Genomic DNA, 23,343 nt, shown 5'->3' with positions numbered 1-23,343 from the left:
CCCTTAGCATATCCTCGAGTACTTTGTTGACCCTTTTTGTCTAACCATCACTCTGAGGGTAGTCAGCAATGCTCATAATGAGCATTGTATCCAACCTTTTTAACACTGCTCGCCAGAAGTGACTATTAAACTTCAGATCTCTATTACTAACTATATTGGCTAGCAACGCATAGAGTCCATAAATATTTTCAATGAAAAGCCGAGCTAACTTTGGCGTTTTCATCGTGATTTTAGTTGGAATAAACCGAGACATCTTGGTCAACCTATCCACTAATAACCCAAATGGCATCATGGCCTCTGCTAGTTGTAAGTAGACCTACAATAAAATCCATAAAGATGCTTTCCCACTTACCATCAGGGATCTCTTAAGGGTTGTACCTGGCATTTTTGACAATGCAAAACATATTCTTGGACGTCCCTGTGAAGTCTAGGCCAATAGAATTGCCTTCTCACTAAGTCATAGATCTTCCTAATTCCAAGATGACCTACACTTGGACTATCATGACACTCAAAAAGTATTTGGTGCCTGGTGTCTGAGTCCGAGGGTACACATACTCTTCCTTTGTGTAACAAGTACCCATTATCGATGGAAAAATGCTTCCAAAACGATTAAGCTTATCCCTAGAAAGAGAAGAGCTGGATATGGAACTATATGATTAATCATGTTCGCACTTGCCTTTGAGTGAATCTAAAAATTCACTTTTCAACTCCGTGAAACTCAATGAGTTGACTTAAGGCATCAACCACGACATTGTATCGGCCTTTGCGATACCCCTTAATTAAAAGCCAAATTCTTGGAGGATTTCTACCCGTCGAGCTTTACGACTTTTCAAATCAGCTTAACTTATCAACCATTTGATGCTCTCATGGTCAAAGACAATCTCAAACTTAGCACTATAGAGATAATGCCTCTACTTCCCTAAAGCATAAATGATGGCATAAAGCTCACGCTCATACGCAGAATAATTCCGTTGAGCTCTATCCAACTTCTTACTCTCAAAAGCTACTAGTCTTCCTTCTTGAAGAAGTACACCACCAATTGCTCACTAACATCTGTTTCAACCACAAACGATTGATTAGGATCTATTGTTGCCAACACAGGTGCGGTAGCTATGGTAACTTTAAAATGATCGAAACTTTGTTGTTGGTCATCACCCCAAGCAAAGTTGTGACCCTTAGATTTTAATTGGTCCGTCATTGGAGTTACGAATGCTCTTCCTTGGTACGACTAAAGATCAAAATATCATCAAGAAATACTACAACGAATCGACCAAGATACATGCGTAACACACTATCTATAAGCGTCATAAACGTAGCTGAAGCATTAGTTAGACCAAACAGCATAACTAAAAACTCATAATACCCAAATCTGGTTCAAAAAGTTATCTTAAGCACATTCTCCATGCGGATGCGAACTTGATGATAGCCCGATCTTAAGTCAATCTTGCTAAACTATCGCGCACCTTGCAGTTGATCAAAAAGCTCATCAACTCACAGTAACAGATACTTATTCTTATTGTGATTGCATTCAAACCACGATAGTCCACGCACAAACGTATAGACCCATCTTTTTCCTTCACTAATAAAATTGGTGATGCCATGGTGAATTGCTAGGCCTAATGAAGGCCCTGGCGAGATAGTTAGTAAGCTTACGCTCTACCTCACTGGCTTCACTAGCGCTAAGCCGATACGGAGGCTTGCAAACTAGTTTAGCATCGTTGAGCACTTCAATGACATACTAGACATTGCGCTCAAGGGACAAATCAGAGGACAAGTCGCTTGAAAACACATCACGAAATTCAAGCAAAAGACTTTGCAAAGAATTAGAAACGTGTGGAGTGAGCTTAGAAAAAATTTAAGCTTGTTCATTATTATGCATAGCACTAACATGTTGTTCACATATGACAAAATTGAGAGATTTAATACACTACAAATCATGAAGAGAAGTATCACTTTCCATACCCTTGGCAGAGATACACAAACTGAAATTAAAATTATCACCACTAGCATCATCATGAGACAAAATTGAAGAAAACATGTAACACAAAAAGAGATTTTCTATTTGATGAGCATGTACAAGGCGATTTACTTCAACAAAACAAATGAGTGGAGATAGGGACACATCGTGCTCACCTTGCAAACGAACTTGTTTACCATTGACCTCAAAATCAAAAGTATTATCTAAATAACTACAAGAAAGAGATGGTCTTAAATGAAACAACCATTCACGACCCAAAATAACATCAGCTCAAGTAATATGCATAACCTGAAAAATCTAAGTGCATTTTATGTCCTTGAATAATGAGTGGAACTTGCTTAACCACCGTGTCCCATACATGCTTATCATGCCCATTAGCAAGAGATGCCATGTATTTATAATAACTAGAGCTTTGTGAAATTTTTAATTTTTTAACCAAGTGATAATTCAAAAAGTTGTGTAGTCCCATCGTCCTTTATAACACAAACTCTTCGTCTCTTGATATGTCCATGCATCTGAACCAAATTATAAGGCCTAAAAGAGGGTACGCACATCATAGAGGTTACAATACTCATGCATGGCATCAGTATGGCATACTTGAACCTTAGAAAACTTTTGAGAAGCCTCAAGTGGCATGACTTGCACCATGTGCACTGCCTTACTACCGCCCTTATCGACATCCTTGCCACATGATTCTTTGGATAATTCTGTTTATCGTGATCAACAGCCATGCAAATAAGATAATTTTTCCTTTTTAGCTCGCTCATAATCTTGCGGAGACGAGAGACATCCTAGCCTTCGTAACCGCGTCACTACCTTATTTAGCCCCTTTCCATTTGTTCTCCTCAGAACCAAGGAAGTAGGATGCTCCAACCCAAAGTGTCTTGGCCGTGCCTGTTGGAGAATCACTTGCATGGTCTGTAAACTTTGAGAAAGAACATGTAAACTTTGTTCAATACGTTGTCTGTGTGATTCTAATAAAGTGTGCGTGTAAATCCACAAATCCGTGATCATCCGCATCTAGATCAGCCATATTGGTATCCATAGAGGATGACCACCATGCTGCTGACCCTCATAGTGCTCGGACACTTCAGAGGTCATGGTAACAAATCAAATTTGTGTGCAAGGTATGAAGACTAGTACCTGACCAAAATCAGCTCACTGAAAATCACGCTCCTTGTTATTGATTGCGCTGTCGTTGTGCTTGATGTGTGGCCCTCCTCTCTTTTTTTTTAAACTTTTCTCAACGGCTATATGTTGTCTGGCGCGGCCTTGCTGTTGGCGACTGCAGTTGCGTGTTGCGCTGTAGTATGCATCGTTATCCTCCCACCACGGCTATTGCACTACTATTGATCTCCTCACGCCGACCGTGTTTGTGGTCGCCATTTCAACGCGGCGCTGCTGCCATTGTTCATTTCGTTGTTGTTGTTGAGGTTATGGGCAACAATGTGTGTGTGTGAGAGAGAGAGTTTACTTAGTGTATAGGCATCTCTTTGACGTCACTCTGCTTTGATGTGGCACCGGTTTGCTAGTGTTTATCGCCGACTGTAGCCTAGAGAGAGAGAGAGAGAGAGAGAGAGAGAGAGAGATTACTCTCCTCACATCGGCGATGTGCGCAGCCAAGAGGAGGAGGTTGTTGATGGCGGCCTTTCGTTTGTTGTGTGGACCGCGTCGTTGCGCGCTTCTCTTGCGACTAACTGTGCTGCTGTGCTGTATGACTTTGCAGAGAAAGGCGGAGCATTATGGAGGAAGGACCTTGCTCTGATACCAGTATGAGACCATGAGATGTTAGCTCGTGCCACCTCCTAGAAGATAAAAGAGCAACTCTCCACCCAACCGCCTGATATAGAGCCTAGCCGGCTAACTGTAGCCCTGGTTGTCCACACGAGTCCAGACTCCCTTGAACCGCCCAACTCCCCCTAGCCTAACCCTTGTCCTGACAAAAACAAAGACATAGAAGAATGATGAGAAACTCCAAACAAGGCAACAGATACGTGATCAAAGCAACATTTGAGAAGATGAGAATTGATCAAAAACTACTCTAAAATCGCCCGTGTACAATTAGCATTATCAAGGACGAGTTGAGTTGCAAGTTTGAAATTTCACATGTTGAGGTCCTACATTCCTCAAGTATCATATCACGATATGACCAAGTAGATACATTTTTCACACCATCCATGTGCCTGCGTGTGTGTGTGCGCGCGCGCGCGAGAGAGAGAGAGAGAGAGAGAGAGAAGAGAGAGAGAGAGAGAGAGAGAGAGAGAGAGAGAGGTGGGGGGGGGGGATCAACTTGCCCTACTACCTCCTCTTCCTGTGGAATAAAGCCTTATAAATTGAAACCAAGGAGTGTAAAATCCTCCAATAAGTAACTGCAAATCAACTTGCTGCCCCATCTTCTTGTAAAAGAAAACCACGTAGATTGAAACCATATGACCTCTTCTTTGCTTAAAACTCTGCCAAAAGTCTAGAAAGTGCAAGCGTCTCTGAACAAAGAATTTTAGGAGGGTGCAATGTTAGGCAAGTGTCCATTGGCAGGAATTTTGATCCTTGCATTTGTTATATAAGATTAAACATCAGGCATCTAAAAGGCATGTGAAGTGGCCTAATACAAATCTCAATGCAGAAGTACCAAGTTTTTTTGCCTCTTTTCTGGTCTGATACAAACATAGAAAGGTCTTCATAATCACCTGTGTAGCACAAAACCATATTAATGCAAGTAGATTTTCATGTGCAGGTAATAAATTCTTGATTTGGTGGGGTCCAGAAGCATCACTTGCATTATCAGACATAAACTTGATCAAAGAATTGTTCTCTTCTAGGACGGGATTGTCGAATGGAAAGCCTTATCTGGGAGTACAAAAATTTCTTGAACCATTGCTTGGACGAGGCATCGTTTCAGCCAATGGGGAGGACTGGGCACATAAAAGAAAACTCATTAGCCCTGCTTTCCATTTCGAAAAGCTGAAGGTATTCTTTCTGTAAGTTGTTGCATTGAAATACCTCCTCATTTCAGTCACTTAGACCATGTCAAAACTGCTGGGTTTACATTTTTTAAACAGGCCATTCAGTGAAGCCATACTACCATAGACAAAAAAGTTCTGAGTATAAACTTGTTGACGTGCCAGGATTATGCACAAACAATGATCCTGGCTGCTGAGAAGATGTTGCAAAAGTGGGATAAACATGTCGACGAGGACAACGGGAAAGCAGAAATTGAAATTGGAGATGATATGACAGAAATCATAGCAGAGATTACAACTCTGACACAATTCGGGTGCAGCTATGAGCAAGGGAAAAAAATATTTCATGACCTGGAATTTCTCCGAGATTTTGTCTTCCACCATGGCCATTACCTTGTCATACCTGGTAGCAGGTTTGAATATAGCCTTGCTCTCACTAGCTGCTTGGTTGTAGCATTAGCTTATAAGAAAAATGGACAGCATAAGTTTTTTTGTTTATAGTGTTTTGCATATCATATTGAGGTGTTGTAGTTCAAAATCACACCCGTGCTACAAAAGCCTTAGAGAAACAACTTCATCCCATGTCAGATCCTTAACATACCCGATGCAATTCATAGAATTTATGAGTTTCTTGCATCAACAACTGCATGTACAGCTGAAAGCATAGGTTTATTATAGCCATTGGCATAATTATACAACTGCATCAGATCTATTGAGAGATTTGAGAAAGAAATAATAGTGAAGAAGGACAAAGACAAAAACAAAGCATTTGAAATATCAAAAATAAATAAACTAACAAACCTAGTTACTAAGGAGAGGAAATCAAAAGATAATATCAAACGAAGACTATTAATTAAGACATTAACCAAAAAAAACAAAAAACAAAACAAAAAACAAAACAAAAAAACAAAAAACCAAAAAAAACAAAAAACAAAAACAAAATAGCAAAAGAGAGAACTGTAAACTCTAGACCTAAAGCACTAAGAGCCAGAACCAAACATTAAGCTAAACTTTAAAAGACTTCGACTCAAAAGTGCAACCATTAACTCCAATGTCTGTATGAACATGGAGTGTAGGTTCATCAACTCTATCATGCATAGCGTGGACAATAAGCTATGACATCCCTACTCACGTCATCAATGCCAAAGAGTAGGTGCAGGTTTGTGTTAGTCCAAAAGAACATGCTTTATAAAACTAGCGAACTGAGTTTCTATCACTCTCCGGGAGTGTGGGCATGCTCAGCCATGATAGAGACTAGCACTCAAAGTCTGCTCTAAGGTATAACAACAAACAATCACAAAACATAGGAAAGAACCAAACTAAGTCTATATTAAGCTAGAGCGAGAAAGAAAAGGCTAAACAAGGCCTACTCTAATTTAAAACAACAAACCTTGCTCTAAGCTAGAACAAGCCACTTTTACAAAAAAGAGCATTGAATTATGAATTAAGTGGGCTTTTCAGCTTCCCACTTCTATAAAACTTACTCCTTATCATTTTAAACATTCCAAAAGCTGAAATACCAAAGATAAACTTACTACAATTCATGAAAGAACTAACCTTTTTCAAAATCTTATTGAAACAATAACCTTTTTCGATAAGCAGCAAAATAAGATGGCATGATTGAGAGATAAAGGCAAATTTAGTAGAGCAAAGACAAGAGAATCTAAAAAGTTGAGAGCACATAACACCATACTTAGCTGTATCAAAAATATTGGAAGAAAAGTGTGGCATCCGAATGATCATTAAGTTAGCATATTCAAGTTGTAAGCGTTTGTTATAAATATCTACTATGAAGCCTGAAGATGATTGAGTGATCTTAAGGTCTAAAAAAGCACAACTATCGCTATTCGAGGTGCGGTTAAGTTTGCAAAATTCCTTGGGATAGATCCCTCCACCTAAGGAATTTGGACTGATATAAAAAAACTCTTGAAAGGAAGGAATGTCGGGAACGAAGAGGTCATCTACAAAACATCTCACATTACAAAGTTTGTGAAGAAAGACAGGACAAGTATAAGCAAAAATAAGACGTTCCATAAAATCAAACTCATAAGTAAAAAGATAAAAATTAGCAAGAAAGATGGCACAATTGATACCCATGGGAATACCAATTGCTTGCTTAAATAAAGAGTCGCCTAAGGATATATAAAGGTTATCTAGGAGAAAATCTAACCAAGTACAGATGTCATCTTTGTCTACAATTTTGGTGAATCTTTTCTTTCTCTTATCTACATCTTGATTTTTACTTTTTAACCAAGAAAAATCAAAATGCAAAGCTGACTTTTCTACTAATAAAGCCTTGTATCTATCCTTTTCTAATCTATAGGCAAAAACTTTCGTCATAAGGGATCTAATCCTTACACGTAAGTCTTCAGTTTGGTGTATAAGGTCGTGAAGTCGAAGGTTTGTAGGCATAAAGGAGACGACTTTTCAACCAGGCTCCAAGAGGAGTTTAAGAATTTCAAGACAGGAACTACTCTTACAGAATCTTTTAAGACCTCGTGTCTGTAGGCACGTCAACATCTTTAAGAAGATTTTTCCAAAGGTCATGGACACTAGGTAAAATGGCTTTAAAGCAATGACTAAGCCATTTAGAAACATCCGTCAGAGATGTATTGCAAGAAGCAACTATGAACCTAGGCTTTATAGGATTCTTATGAAACTTCCAAATTGTATACAAAAAAGGCAAAGTAGTGTTGCACTTGAAACCAAACGATTGCCATAAACCAACTCTTTGATAGCTTTTCCAAAGCTTACTCTACCACGCCCTTCGCATGGTAGATTTCACATACATGGCAAATCCTTGCATATCCAATCAATCTCTCGATAGAGATGCAACACATGACTATTCACCTTGGGATCTGTATATGGCTGTCCACCATCTTGAGATACCTGTTTGTCCACATTTAAGAAGTAGACAAGCAATTCCTCTTGTCAATGAATGCATCACGGCCATGTGTACTAGTATGTGTCCACTTGTTCACTTTTCATACCAACCTAGCATAACGTAGATGCATCCAAACATGCATTACGCATCACATGCTTTTGACCATTTCCACAATGCTAACAATAAGGACAAGTTGTCCATGAAGCCTTACAACTTGTTTTCCATCCAACATAATGCGAAACTCGTTCTTCAGCTAGCCCTAAATATCAATTCATGTATGATTGTATACATATTCCTCATGGCATAACATCAATCATGTGTTTTATGACAGGACATGCATTGTTGGGTGTTACATTCACCTATTTTCCCTCAAAGGTGGCAACTGCATTGCATGTCCAAAACATCAAACCCAATGGCAACAACCATTTACACAAAGACGAAACGCTAAAAGGCTTGTTTGCATTTCACCTCACTTGGACAGCGGCTGGCCATCGTGTTCCAATTAAGTCACTAGATAAGCTCCAAGATAGGACAGCAGCTGGCCATAGTGTTCCAATTAAGTCATTACATAAGCTCCGAGATAGGACCATTTTGCAATCCATAGGAGGGGAAAACCGGAGCAATGTAATCGCGACGTGCATTTCTTAGAGCCCTTACATAGTAAACTTAATTCATGGTTGTTTCCGTACGCCATATGACAGGATTTTCGTACGGAATACTTAAGGTTTCATACGGTCCACTAGATTCAACCATTGCTGCCTGTGCGCAGTTTCGCCACTAGCCGTTTTCTGCCTGTCCGTTTTCTGCCGTTTGGCCTTGACTTTAGTCTTTCATATGCCATATGCTCATTGCTAAAACCTATAGCCTCTAAGGCTCTACCTATTTAAGACTCAAGCCTTCAAGCTTCTTCTCCACACCTTCAAGCACTTAGCAAGCCTAAGCTCTTCACACTCTCAAGCCATCAAGCTCTAAGCCTCTAAGGCTTAAGCTCTCAAGCCTTTGAGCTCTAGAGTCTAACTCTAAGGCTTGAGATCTCGAGCTTCAAACCTCCAAGCCCTCTCTCTCTCTCTCTCTCAAGCCCTCCATCTATGATCTCTCTCAAGCTTTGAAGCTCTCAAGCTCTCACCTTTGAAGCTCTCTCTCTCTCTCTCTCTCTTTGCCCCCCTCTCTATCCTCTATTCCTCAATCTTCAAGGCCCCATAATCCATTGCCCAAGCGTGAGTTCCACCCTCCTCCCCCTCTCTATACTCCTCTCTCAAGCCGCTCCTCTCTTCATCAATCACAATGACGAGAGACATGAATAAAGCTTTCATATTGCATGCCATGTCTCACAAGCGGCTGGAAAATCAAAATGCTATAGGTGGACATGCAAATATTGTGGCAAGCCTTATGTGAGCGGCCTCACTAGGCTTCGGGAGCACATTGCAAAGGTGGGGGGGGCAAGTGGCACCATGCAAGGAAGTGCCTCAAAACATCGCCGATGAGATGATAAGAGCCATTAGGGGTGTCAACCTCCCAAGTAGAAACTCAAGCGCCTATAATGAGGTCATTTCCCTACCATGGGATACTTTCTCTCCCGCCATCTCCGCCTCGCCCTCCACAAAGAGGCCAAGGTCTGACCAAGGCACGAGGCAATCTACTTTAGCTGAAGCTACCGGGGGTTCCATGGGTCTCCTATCACATCTTCGAGAGCGTCAACATCAAGCGGAGATAGAGATTACATGCACCGTTATTGATTGCAATCTCTCCTTTAATGTGCTCAAGGTGGAGCAATGGAAGACAATGGTGAAAGCCATTGCAAATGTGGACCCGACATAGCCGGCGTCTCATACTACGACATGCGCACAAAACGACTTGAACGAAGAGAGGGAGAGAGTTGATAATTCTTTATCACCCATGCAAGCAGGATGGGCCAAGTATGGATGTAGCATCCTCTTAGATGGATGGAGTGATAGAAAGAAGAGGGAAATCATCAACATATTTGTGTCTTCCCCTCTAGGCACATACTTTGTACGAACGGTAGATTCCGAGAAGAATGGAAGAAAGACAATGGGCCACTTCATATATCGCCATATCAAGCAAGCCATCATTGAGGTGAGAATCCTGAGGTGTGCCTTGCTTTTTTTCTCTTGAAAGTATGATTACGTTACTTATTTAAATGTTTCGGTCGAAGACGGCTACTGGCGAAACTACACACAAGCGGCAACGGTCGAATCCAGTGGACCGTATGGTATCGTACCATACGGTATTCCGTACAAAATCCTGTCGTACGGCATACGGAAACAACCATGGGAAGGATAATCCCTCTCCAACAAGCGACCCATTTGTCGGCAATTCGATGCATTGTCAGTGATGACTTGCACCACATTTGAGATGGAGGTGAATGCGGTGACCTATCCATGTCTTGCCGCCTTGCTACATCCGGCCTACAAATCACCCGCCCTCTTCACTGACATTGAGTTGCTAGAGGACCGCGATGCCTTCTTGCCTAAGATATTGCCAGAGGAGTTCCATGGGAAGTTCTTGGAGGAGTTCAGTAGCTACAATGACCAGAGGGGGGATCTGCACTTACATCACCGCATACTTGGCAAATCTTGTGAAACCCCTTTTTTGGTGGGAGACATTTGGCTACACGCTCAGCAGCCTCCAAAAGGTGGCTTTGAGACTCTTGGCTCAAGATTGCGCTTCAAGTACATGTAAGAGAAATTGGAACACCTACTCTCTCATACACATGAAGCTCCACAATCACTTGAGCACATGACAGTTAGAGCAGCTAGTGTATTGCCGTACTAACTTACGCAAGTTCCGTGCCATGCACAGGATGGACTCGACTAGACAGGTATAACTTATTAGTTACAACTAATGACCACTTAAAAGTTAAAAACTAAGTTGTAAACTTCTAACTTTTTGCTTTTTGAGTTTTATTTGATAATAACTATCTGTCAATGCGCATTATCACTTGTAGGTCAATGTGGACGAGTTCAAGCTCACAAGCGACTCTCTCAAGAGTGTCCACAAGGACGTAGATAGGGAGGAGGAGAGATTGTATGCGCAGCTCTATGTAGAGCTCGAGGAGATTGATCGACGAGTTTCTTGTACTTGTCGTGGGCATGCAACAACTGGACCTACTAGCAGAGGAGTGCAAGTAGGCACTCGTGGCAAATGCACCTTTCGTCTCAGCTCAAGAGGCATAGTACAAACCTACACACGACAAGGTTCCGGTAGTTGTTCCTCTGCTCCTGCAAATAAGGACGCTCCAACTACCTTGTCAGAGAAGGTTAGAGAGCCCAAATTTGATGACGAGGGGAACATCCTTAGCGAGGGTGACTTCTTCGAGCACTCCGATGGGCACTCTTCAGATGGAGATGATCCTAGCGAGAGCTCTAATTTTGATAGTGATCCAACCCTCTACCCTCTCTTTTTTGTGAACCACTTTTTGTACTTACTACTACAGCTACCTACGCGTAGAGCGTCTCGCATTGTATGACTTAGGCTTTAGCCTAACATCTATGTATGCTTTCAACTTGGTTTTAATGGAATTTTGGTTTGTGTCATGTGACAACTTGTCTTGTCTTTGAAACTGAAAATACTAAAGTAAGTATTTTTTTTAAAAGACCGTACGATAAGAAATTTTTTAATATCATACCGTATTTTCCCGTACGGTATCGTATTGTACGAGCAGTGCGGTATCGTACCTGACAACTCTGACTTAATTAAGCACACAATTAAAGACAATTTCAGATTTTTGCATTCACACCACTAGAGGTCGAAGATGGGCCAACCGTGTTATGCCCTCTGTTATGTACTTGAAGCTAACCCGGGGGTTAAATTTTTTACCTAGGGGTTAGATTGGCTAATATGTGGGTTAGGGGACCCGAAAGATTGTGAGGGCAAAAAGACGAAAAGACCGGATGTATGAGAGATCAGAGCAAATCAATACAGCATGGAGAAGATGAGTGAAGATATGTATACTAATAAATGAAATCCAGTACAAAGACTCTCTGATGAGAGGTGAAGCACCGCCGGTGTCGAATGAGTAGAGACGGCTGCTGTCCCAACGATGTGTAGCAGAGAGGGCTGCTATCCCTGTGATGTGTAGCAGAGATGTAAAACAATGAAGTACTGTAGACGTATGCTGCTGCAGATGTGAGGTACTGCTCTAGAGAATGAGAAGCACACATACTGCAGATCTAGAGGAGAAGACTGACAATAGCTGTAGGTAGAGAGTGTTGCGTTTGCAGACACCAACAGCAGCAACATAGTAAAGACGATGATCAATATGTTGGTTGATACAACTGTCATATGATGTGCAGGTAGTGGAGCCATGCACCAGCAAGGTGATGATGATCAACGATGCGCTGATGAAGGTTCAGTCGACTGCTACAGTTATGACGTATTGATTGGAGTCAACGGTTGCTAGTTGCGTTAGTTGAAGTATTCGTTGATGCAATATGGTTAGAGCAGAGCGCCGGCTGCTAAAGCGTTGGACACGCTGAGCTGATCATGTGCGATGATCTTCAGATGATTTCGTAAATGATGAGGCTTTTTTATATACATGTTGAAGGGGTGCTGGTTGACCAAGAATGGCTGTCGGCCAGAAGAATTAAGACAAATATAAAAAAACACGCCCTTTTGGGCTAGATAAAATACCACTTTGGGTATATTTTCACACCCCCTCTCAAGCAAAAAGGGGACCAGGAGAGAAGATCAGGAAAAAAAAACTTTGGGTAAGGTGGGTTGTCGAAGGAGTAGAACGTGTGTTCATCGACTTGTGTAGAGGTTTTTGAGTTTGGGCGGTACTGGAGCAATGCCACAATGCAAGAGGTTTTCACATGCATGAATGTCCATTTTTAGGGCTTTCATTCACATGCGCCCCAAACACAAAAAACAGAATGCTATGCAAGATGGAAAATGCAATGCAGTGGGTTTTCACATGAGCCATGCCCTCATGGGGGTTTTCACTGACTCATGCGCCTGTTACAAAAATGATCGACGGAGAGGATGATCCCCCTCTCAATATGTGGAGAGTGATGGTGGAGGACCAATGCCAATCTGTTCGCGAAGACGCTCAAGGATGGGCCGGTTGACGGACTTTATAAGGATGTCGGCATGGTTGTCCGCCGTAGGAATGTACTGGAGCCTGATGGTACCAAGCTCAACCTGTTCCCTGGTAAAATGAGAATGGACACCCACATGATTGGTGTCAGGCGTTTTTCTGAGAGATATTTTGGGCTTGTGTACATATGGATGCATGGCCTGTGTGAGAGTTTTGCTCGGGAACGCCTTGGCAAATGTACAGGGTGGACGGTTTGGCTGTAAGCTTGTACAGGTTTTTTCGGAATGTGGTTGGCTGGAGGTGGTATCAGCTGTTTGGCAGCTCTGGAAATGTGTGCGTGTCCAAGTATCCATGGGCACTCGAAGCTGTATTTGAAGAGTATGTGGAGACATGGGCAATTTAGGATGAAGGAATGTAGCTTTGAGCACGGGGTGTGAAATGGAAGATATTTGGGGTGGCCATTTCTTAGGCCTTAAACAAAATAAAAAATAATGATAAACGTGGCCACAAGTGAGGAGACCACGTGGAGGTTTCTGAAGCCGCCAACGAGGAGCTCCAGAAGGCTGGCGAAGACGCAAAAGCAGGAAGTAGTGGTCGCCTCGTTGATACAAGCTGGCGGGTAAGCGAGAAGAAGACGGTTCTACAGGCACCGACCAGGGGGTGAAAGTGAAGACAGAGAGAGTGGCCGCCTGGTAGCAAGAAGGCGTGGCTAGTGATACTGCAGAGGGAGAGACCTCTTTGGAGAGCAGGTTGTGGCCGCCTTGGGTGCAAGGAGCTACTCTGGTGCAGCTGCAGGCCTAGAAGACAGCTCTGGTTCAGGTGTAACAAGCGAAGAAGAGGTGGCCGCTTTGAAAGAGAGGGGCCTCTGGTCTGCACAGACGCAAAGGTTTCAAAGGGTGGCGGCCTCGTTAAAGAACAGGCTTGGGGCTGTGGACTGGCGACTTGCAGAGGAGTCAGGGGAGTAGCTTTGGGTTTTTTGCTTGGGCCGACCTGAGGTGGCTGCCGTCTAAGAGAGGGAGAGCTGGGTCTCTGTTTTAGTTGAAGGCGGAGGCTGGTGCCCACTAGAAGGAGAGCCGGCAGAGCAGGTTGGTGAGCACGCTGTTTGCTGCAGAGGAGTGGCTTTATGTTTTGTTGAGGTTGGCTGCAGGTGGGTGACGACAGCTGGGGGACGTCAACTGCAGGCCGGGAATTCAAGGGAAACAAGGCGCCAGGAGGTTTTAGCGCTGACGGGAGCTGATAGCACGAGGGATACGGAAGGATAAGTGGTGACGGCTGGAAACCCAAGGAGAGAGAGCTGAGAGGTGGGGGAAGTACCCACAGCAAGAAGGCGTGTTTTGGGGAAGGGTTGCTTGGAAGTGGCGGAAGCTGGAGCACGTCGTAAGAATTGGAAGGCGTGGAGTGTTGACTGCAGCAAAGAAGAAGGAGGACAGGAGATGCCGCCTTACATGCCAAAAGCAAGAGGAGTAGCCTTGGTTTTGGTGGGCTGCTGTGGTGACTGATTGGTTCCAGCTGGACAGGGATGCTGCCAAAGAGAGGAGCTACCGCTTTTGAGGTGGTGTGGCCGTCTTGCAACTGGATGCTGCTGAAGAGAGGGCTACAGAGCAGTGCTGAGCAGTAAGTGATTACTGGGATATACATATATATTTTGTTGGAGTGCAGTTTTACTGTTATGTATCTAGTGCATAGACAGGTTGACAGAGGCTCTTTTGGAGCAGTTCCAGCGAGTTGAAGACTCAAGTGTGCTATGGCAGGAACTCAATGATTTGCAACAGGGACAAGGACAAAACATGGATGATTTTTTGCATGTGTTCACATGGTTGTGGGATCCATGGTGCTTTTCTTTGCGGAGTGAGGCTTCCCCGATGTTTGTGAAGAAAGGATTGTTTATAAGTGGTTTGCTTCCTGCGTTGAAGCTCAAGGTCGAAGGGAAGAAACCCAAAACGTTTGAGGATGCTGTGCACATTGCAAGGGACAAGGAGTGGAAGATGAAGAAGATGGTAGAGCTCGGTATGCATTCAGAGGGTGTGCATGAGGATCTCTTTAATGCTGGAAAGGATGCCAAATGTTTTTTGCTGGAAGGAATGCCTTCAAGGTTAAAGCAGGTGAATAAATGTATGCTTGATAAGCCGTCAGGGTTCTTTTCATGGTTGAAAGGGTGTCCGAATGAGGATTCCCTACAAGTTAAAAAGCCAAAGCAAAAGGAGTGCTTGACAGGTCTTGAAGAGAAGCCATTGTTTTTGGAAAGCGGGGTTGTCAATGAAGACGTTATTATGCCGAATGAAGAGATGGAGGTGCCAATTTGTGTAGAGGAAGAGATGTCCTTGCAATCGTATGCCGATGCTGTTGTGGAAAGTGATTTGGAATGCTCTTTGGATGATGAGCTGGACTGTATTCTTGATAATGCATTGGATGATCTGTTGGAGTTGGCTTCCTTGGAGAAGATTACTTGCATACCAGTTCTGCAGGAAGGGAGTGATGGTGTGACTGATGATGAGTTGGATGCTACTTTGGATGATGACGTTATAGATTTCGCACGTGTGGTTGCTGATCATAAGGTGTGTGTTCCTTGTCATGCCCAAGAGAATGAATCGGTTGTTAGTAGTGAGAATGCATGTGAGGCTATTGTTGTTGGTCAAGGGAACCAAGATGCTTTGCCTGGGAGTTTAGGGAGCTTGGACTTGGTAGGGATGCCTGTGCAAGATGTGGAGAATCTTGAAGGATCACCAATGGTCTTGACGCTGGAGAAACTACAGGGAAGTGACAATGATGAGTCTACAATGCATGAAGTTGCTGTGTTTGATGTTGATGGGCTGAAGGGAAATGGGTTTATGGTGGACACACCACATGTTGATGCTCAGCATATGGATGAGTGGTTTGGCTATAGTCTTGGTCTGGCAATTTGTCCAGAGGGAGAGTTGAAAGCCAATGATGCAGGTTGCAAATTGGATGATCATGAGGTGGGAGTTGAAGATCAGGTGTTTGTTAAATCAGTATATGATTATGAGTGGGAATCAAATGTGTCAGAAGGGAGTAGAGGTGAAGAATGGTTGTTTCCATCACAAAACCACGTGACCTGGTATGGAGAAGGAAATGCAGTATATATTGATGAAGTCATATATGAAGAGCCCAGGGGGTTGCTGAAAGTGGATGACCATAACAGGATATATCAATGGTTATTTGACAGAGGAAAATGCTTGAAGGATTGGAAGGTAGATGCACCAAGATTTCCTTTTGATCCTGGTGGATAGCTATCGGATTTATCTGTTTTTTGCTGAACGCCTAGCGGCCTGTATCGTGACCACATCCTTCGTACTGCCGCTGTTAAACAAGACAATGACTCTCTGGCCACCTATATAGCCAAAGGACTTGAGCCATTCGTTGCGCTCATGCTCCTGGTCATGGGCGCCCTTCTACTTATCTTCGAGCTCCCGGCTAATAATTGCTCTAACTGAAGCACCGGATTTGAAGAACTAGGGGCAGCCACTGGGGTCTATGTGGGAGCTGAGCTCACCACGGAAGCTATGGAGGCAACGGCGGAGAGCTTTGGAAGCTTCTTAGGACACTCTCGAGAAGTATGTCCTTTTGTATGATAAAAGAAACATCTACCCTCCTTGTAGTGAGAAAGCTTCTTAGCACTCAACTTGCCACCTGTCTTACCTGCCTCCGCTTTCTAGTCTGGAGTAAGCTTAAACGCATTGTTCGAGTTCTTGGAGCCAGAGGCTCCCGGGCTCTGTCGTCCTGGGGAAGACCCCGTCTAGTTCTGGCCTTTTCCCCTCGAGGTGGTAGCTTTGGGAGAAGCCAACTGGAAAGTCTTGGGCTTGCCACCATTATGCTTCATTTATGCACTCTGCGCAAGCGAGAGTGCATCTTCGAAGGTGGCTAGCCTAAACATATGCACCTCCCATTGGATTTGCGTGTCAAAGCCATACAAAAACTGCCCTTTCGTGTCCGAATCAGATAAGCTAAATGCAAACATAAAGTCGAAATTCTATTGGCAAACTGAAGGACTGGTTGCGCGTTCTGACGCGCTCCCCTGAACTGGTCTTCGAGTCGCTCAAGGTAGTGGGGCAGTAGAAACCGCTGCTTAAGGTCGCGGACAAACTCGTCCCACACATAAGCTGCCATACCTAATCTGGTGTGGGCATGAGCCCACTGAGTCCACCAAGGAATGGCCTCACCTTCCAAGTACCAACTAGCTAAGATCACTCTGTCAATATTTGTCTTTCTAACTGCGACAAAGTAAGCTTCAAACTGATGCAACCATCAATAGAGAGTTGTGGGGTCGAGTTTACCATTATACTTACTGAAATTCATTTTCTCGGGAAAATGATTCAAGGGCGCCACTGGTGTCAATTTGGCGTCCAAAGCTTTGAGGTAACGCTCATGTTCCACGCGTCGCATGGCTTCGTCTTCACGTTGTCGGATCTCCAATGCATGCATCTGCAACTCAAGCAAAGAGCTCGGCTGCAGTCGTGACCCTGTGAGAGGGTCCTTGTGTCGAGGATCTAGAATATGGGATACGGAAGGAGAGGGAGGAGGATATGGAAAACGTGACGCTAGAGAACGGGTACGTTCTTCCAGAGCTTGAATCTGCGCCTTCTGCTCTTCCAACTTGGTCGTCTGGTCTGCGATTGCTCGCATCATCTGCTGGAACATCTCTGCAACACTCAAGCCTGGTACCCTAGCTGGGCTGCCTGGTGCACTCTGGTCCCAAGGTTCTTGGTTTCTCTCGTCGTCGAAGCTCGCCACAGCAGGAAAACGCACTTCCTTTCCAGAGCGCAATCTGACCATCCACTATGTGTGTGGGAGACGTCCGGAGGCTTCCGGAGGCTGAAAACCAACCATCCTTTGAGGGATAGAAGTCACTCCGACAGGGGGCATCTGAAAACCAACCACACGAGCGAGAAAAAATTCTGGTTTCTTTCCTGAATCTTTGCACTTGAAGTAGGCTCTGATACCACGGTAACATGCGGAAGCTTCGAGGGAGATCGGTAACTTCAATGCTCAGAAATCAGCACACTTTTCGCGACGGTATTAATGCACAAAACTGAATGAAGATGTGCAAAAAATAGAGAGAGAGAGAGAGAGAGAGAGAGAGAGAGAGAGAGAGAGAGAGAGGAGAGGACACAGTATTGGGTCCCAAATACCCTCTGTAGGGCCCCCACCACGAATGGTGTATTTGCTTTATTAAAATGATGTAAATCTGAAAAGAAAATACAGAAATCTTGACCTTTCTTGGCTGAGAAATCTTTGCCCTTGACCTGCAATCCTTCACCCCTTTGCATTAGCAAGCCCTTGGCTGTCCTGGCCCTTTGGTTGCTTGAGCACTTGGTGAATTATGAGATAACTCAATGGATTATGGGCTCACCTATTTATACTACATATAAACAGCAGTCGGCCAGCATTATTCCAAGCAGCCAGTTCTAATTCTGTCCCACGACTGAATTATGGCATTAAATGCTAGAAAAATCCAGTAAAAAGCTGCGCTTTTCTTCATGGTTGGCTGGGCATCAGGCGCATGAATACCAAGAGGCTGGACACTGTTTTGCAAGCAGTTTGGGGACTGGGCAGCCTGTATGGGCTGCCCCATACTTGCCCTACAGCCATACAAAGGCTGCATATCCTGTATGTTTTCCCCTAGCCTGTCCTACAGGCCCTCCATGGCTGGTGGGTTCACAGCCAGAGCCTTCCTGGCCCTCATGGGGGTGGTTTCACACTATCCCCATGCCCACACAAAGACTTGGGGTAGCCCTATGGGCTGGACTGTCATGGCCCTGTGAAAATGGAGCAGGACAAGTGTGGGCATGGTGGTTGCAGGGTCAGAATATTTTATGATTCACATGGGGGGTGCCCGGACAGTGTTAAGATGTGTGGACATCCCTAGGTGTGAAGGGGGAAACTAAAAACATTAAGTTTTAATGTTTATTGAGGTTTGCCCCTAGGCCTTAGTGGCCCTAGGAACTTATTTAAGTTGGGGCCCTAGGGATTAAATTGGGGAGGAGTTTTCTCTCTCTTCTCTCTCTCTCTTCCCTTTTTGGGGAATCGTGTAGCAAAAGGAGAAGTTCCTTCATGCGCTTGAATACTAGCGTGGAAAAGCTCAAGAGGAGGAAGGCGGCTGTTTTTCTGTGTGCTGCTGCTGATTTTCTGAGTGTAGATCAGCCGTACAGCACTGTACGGCCAGATCTGTGTGAGCACTCTCTTTCTCTCTCTAGCACAGGCGGCGGGTCTTCTTCCCTCTGCTGGATTCTCTGCGCACAGGGACTGGACAGACTGTACCAGCAGGTACAACAGCCCATACCCTACTGTACGACTGCCGTACAGTGTACGGGCAGTCAGATACAGCAAGTACTGGTGCAGGCGGCGCTTTTCAGGGTGCTGGACAGAACTGTGTATGCTGATTCAGGCAGGTACAGAAGTGGACAGCAGGCTGTTTATGCAAGTACAACGCCTGGCACGTATCCCGAGGCGGTACAGACGGGTACTGTGCTGATTTTCAGATCTGTACTTTTCAAGGACAGCATAAGAGTGAGCATCAGGAGGAGGATACAGGCAAGTGCAAGCACACGTGTGAAGCAGGGTTGTGGATTCAAGTGCCTGCTAGCACAGATTGGTGCTGTTGCTTCCTCCAGTGTTGTTTCACGAGCTGAACTTGGTAAGCTCTGTTTCTGTTCATCCATCTCTCTTTCTACTGCTTGATGTCTGCTGCAGGTATGTGTTATCTGGCTCCTCGTGGGCAGATTGACAAGGGATTAAGACAGAGATTGGACAGCACATGTATGTTTGAGCTGAGAAGATGTATCATGCTCTTGAATTATGCCAGATGTATGCCCATGGCTGGCCTGCTTTGTGATCTTGGCTGATCAGAGGGAGGCACAGTGTGTTGCTTGAGGACACAGATCTGTGTGCATAGATCCTCTGTGCTGAGAAGGATTTGTGGGCCGTCAGATTGGACTTACAGGTGTAAACTCTTGGCTGGTCTCTGTGTTGTACTCAGCCATACATATTATTATAATTGAATAAAGAAATACCGCAAGGGGCGCCAAGCTTTGGGGCCAACAGGTGTCGCTGTGTTTTCAGATTTGGGCACTCTAGCCCCAATCTGTGTTTTGTTTCTCATCTAGACTACAAGTGGACGGGTGGTTGCTCCTACCGCACTCTGGTTTTCTATCAGAGGCCGGTTTCAAGGTTCCGTTGCCGGGACCAATCATCAACTTTCTGAAGGGGGTGAGCTCGTGGTTGTTTTGAAGAAAGCCATCGCTGAAAATTCAGCAATCATGTCTGATACAGAGGAAGAGTACTTCTATCATGAAGACGAAGAGCAAGAGACTTCTCCTGAGAGAGATGTATCTCAGGATATCTTTGCAGGAGAACAGGCTGCAGATGATGAGCCTTATGAGGATGTAACACAGCCAGAAGATGTGCATGGTAAAGAGGATGATGATGCTCGGTTCAAAGATCGCTTGGCTAGTGTTATGGATACTTTTATGCAGCTCACACAGAGTGAGAGATTTGCTGAATTTTTAAGATCTCGCTCAGAGCCTCGCACAGAGCCCCAGAAAAAGAAGAAGAAGGTTCGTTCGAAGAATCTTTCTCAAGGTCATAGTGGTACCACTCCACAGGATCCATCTCCTGCACAGTTTCCGAACATGCAGCATGCTTTTGGTGCTAACCCACAGAGTTCCTTCTATGGACAGCCACCTATTCCTCAGCAGAACATGCATCCAGGGTACTTTGGTGGTGGCTCGGTGTTTCAATCCATGACTGGGGGTTATCCTCAGGGAGGCATGGGTATGTATGGGCCTTTTGGAGCCAATTTTCAGCCTGGCATGCAAGGGAATATGTATGGTGGTATGCAGTCCGGTATGCAAGGAAATGTGTTTGGAAGCATGCAACCTGGGATGCAAGGCAATATGTTTGGTGGCATGCAGCCAGGTATGCATAATGGAATGTATGGAAACATGGCTGGGATGTATGGTATGCCTGGTGTTGGAATGGGAAATGTTGACCCAATGATGGGTATGAATGTTGGGGGCAGCAATCTTACGAAACCACTTCCATATGATAATCTAACGCCTATGGGCAAGGCGAAGGATTACAAGGAAGGGGGAGCTGCAGTGAAGTTTGACACTTTCAGTGGGGCCAAGGATAAATTGAAGGCACTTACCTTTTTACAGCAGTTTGATGCTGCTTTTTCTGGTGGGAATTACACAGAGTCCTCAAAGGTGAGGAAAGCTGCCACTTTTCTCAAGGGCAATGCTTTGCAGTGGTGGTCTACTCTTCTTTTGCAGGGCATAGCACCCACCACATGGGTCCAATTCAAACAGGTTTTCTCTTCCGTATGGCTCACATCTACATTTGAGGTGGATGTTATGACTGCATGGCACAAGCTGGATGCTTCAAAGTGTGATAGTTTGGAGGATTACAACAAGAAGTTTTGGGAAGCTCTACTCCCAGTGACTTCTTATCGTGCCGTGCCATTATCTGAGCAGGTTGAGAAATATTGTTGTGGGCTGCCCAAGGAGGTACGAGATTATTGTATAAAGACAAGAGTAACGAACATGTCACAGATGATTGAAAATGCTATGACAGCTAATGCGTTACTCACAGGTGGTTCATCTGGATTTAAAGGCAGTAAGAAATTGGGCAAGAAAGCTGAAAAATTTGGGCATGCTTCTCGTGATACTAAAGGGTCTACAGAGACAAAGTATAAGAAGTTGCCAATGCCCAAAAGGACTTCTGAGGAAAGACAGGCTTTGAGAGATGCTCAAAAGTGTTTTTACTGTACTGAAGAGGGGCATATGTCATTCAATTGTCCCAAGAGAACGTCCAAGAAGGACCCTGACAATAAAGGAGAGCCCAAGCCAAAGAAACCAAAGCCTTCTGCAGGCTTAGTTCCTGGTCTTGTGGGGGAGCAGCTAAGTGGTGAAGCTACAGAGTTGTGCAGGGCATGGGGCAAAGTGAGAGATCAGAATGCTTTGATCTTCTTTGACACAGGTGCTAGAGCCAACTTCATTTCACCAGATTTGGCTGGCCGATTGGGGATTCGCGCAGAGGAGATGGGGCCGTTACATGAGGCAAATATGGCTTGTCCAGGGTATGCAGAACCCGTTACTCCTATCATTGGGAAGCTTCGGCTTCATTTGCAGGGTTATGTGGACAGCGAAGAGTTCTTCATCATGCCTTTGGATGGCTGTGATGTTTTGTTGGGGATGCCATGGTGCCACAGGGTACATGCGGTGGTGGATACTTACAATAGGAAAATTACTCTGACTCATAGAGGGAAAGTGAAACCAATCCCGTCAAGTGGGAAAGACTCCGTTGGACACCCACACGCTTAATAGCACAACTTTAAAACCACAAATATGAAATGGACAACTTAAAACAACTTGAAATTTAAATGAAATGAAATGGAAAGATGGACACCAGCACTGGGGCCGGAACGGGCCGACCCCCCCCTCAATATATGATATATTTATTGGGAGTATTTAATGAATACAATGCTCCATGGGTTCTGAGAACCAGATAATGTCCATGTACATATGAAAACAGTACCAAACAAGTAGGCTCGGATTTCGATGAAGAAAACTCGAAGCAGAACGACCACTATTGTGGCCCAATCTCTGCGGTCCTGTGCTTTCACTGGACTCCGCGGAGAGCGCCTCACTGGTGTTCCGAGACCACGCACAAACAGGCGCTCTCGTACTAACGCCTGGCTCTCCCGATCTCAGCACCTTTGGACCGAGGTTCGCCAATACAGCTTGGACAACCCGGCACCGAACGGGTGTGGCCGTAGAGGGATGAATCCCTTATCAGATTTAAACATTAAATGCTTTGCTCAAATCTGAAAATCACTTACTTGTAGTTGGTTGATAAAAGACCAATACTCAGAGTATGATGAAGTCTTCCAGGTGATGTGAAGTCCCTTTGATGAAGACTCAGTCGCCTCGTGGTGAACCACCAAGGCAAGTACCACCGCAAGAAATAACAGCCACCTGTTGTGAAAGAAGGAGAACCCACTTGGAGGAGAGGCCTGGCTGCAGTGGAGAGAAGATGGCCCACGTTTGCTTGCAAAAGAACAAGACAACGCAGCCAGTGGGTAAACAGCCGCCAGATAAAGGGTTTAGCCGCTTGTGGGAGGAAGGGCACCTGTATGCTGTACACAGGCGCCTGGCTGCAGTACAGTTGCTGCCTGTAGTACAGATGCGCAGCCACCTAGGAGGGAACAGAGATGCGACCTGAAGTGGGGCAGCCGCCTGTGAGGAAGGGCACCTGGCTGAAGTGTGTGCAGTCGGCTGGGAGAGTATAGGAGCCGCCAGCAGTCAGGTGTAGTCGCCTGTATGAGCAGCAGCCTGTAGGAGATGGCGTAGAGGAAGCAGCCGCCTCAAAGAAGCATGCGCAGCCTGTGTGTAGCACACCTGCAATCTGTGCTGACCGCCTGTAGAGAGTTTGGCGCAGGCAGCAGCAG

The 23,343-nt window shown here is 44.7% G+C and overlaps 2 protein-coding genes and 1 long non-coding RNA gene across 7 annotated transcripts in view; 1 reads left to right on the top strand and 2 right to left on the bottom strand.

The window, feature by feature from the left end:
• LOC147631177 (cytokinin hydroxylase-like) overlaps nt 1–23,343 on the top strand; it is a 91,896-nt gene that overhangs the window by 3,864 nt on the left and 64,689 nt on the right. Inside the window, exons 2-3 of the mRNA XM_086809501.1 lie at nt 4,713–4,945; nt 5,104–5,351. Coding sequence (XP_086665627.1) covers nt 4,713–4,945; nt 5,104–5,351 — 481 coding nt within the window. The remainder of the gene's footprint in view (nt 1–4,712; nt 4,946–5,103; nt 5,352–23,343) is intronic.
• LOC147631178 (uncharacterized) overlaps nt 3,796–23,343 on the bottom strand; it is an 83,883-nt gene continuing 64,335 nt past the window's right edge. For both annotated transcript variants that reach the window (XR_015267546.1, XR_015267545.1), the window contains 2 exons: nt 4,281–4,890; nt 3,796–3,914 (listed from right to left, as the gene is read on the bottom strand). This is a non-coding gene — a long non-coding RNA (uncharacterized LOC147631178). The remainder of the gene's footprint in view (nt 3,915–4,280; nt 4,891–23,343) is intronic.
• Nucleotides 4,396–7,535, bottom strand: LOC147631179 (uncharacterized). 4 transcript variants are annotated; one of them, XR_015267544.1, is made up of 3 exons: nt 4,756–7,535; nt 4,608–4,665; nt 4,396–4,461 (listed from the first exon to the last, which is right to left on the bottom strand). XR_015267544.1 is itself a non-coding variant. In XM_086809502.1 (1 exon), the coding sequence occupies exon 1, from the start codon at nt 7,276–7,278 to the stop codon at nt 6,376–6,378; it is 903 nt and encodes a 300-aa protein (XP_086665628.1). In that variant the 5' UTR covers nt 7,279–7,334; the 3' UTR covers nt 4,396–6,375. The 4 variants fall into 4 exon arrangements, 1 of the variants encoding a protein (XP_086665628.1); XR_015267543.1 differs by having other exon boundaries at nt 4,608–7,535; XR_015267542.1 differs by having other exon boundaries at nt 4,396–4,665.

Source organism: Cibotium barometz, chromosome 15, assembly GCF_041138505.1.
Source record: "Cibotium barometz isolate CiBa-2024 chromosome 15, ASM4113850v1, whole genome shotgun sequence".
Lineage (NCBI taxonomy): Eukaryota > Viridiplantae > Streptophyta > Polypodiopsida > Cyatheales > Cibotiaceae > Cibotium > Cibotium barometz.
Note: the sequence above shows the minus strand (reverse complement) of the source record. Positions and strands in the feature narration are given on the sequence as shown.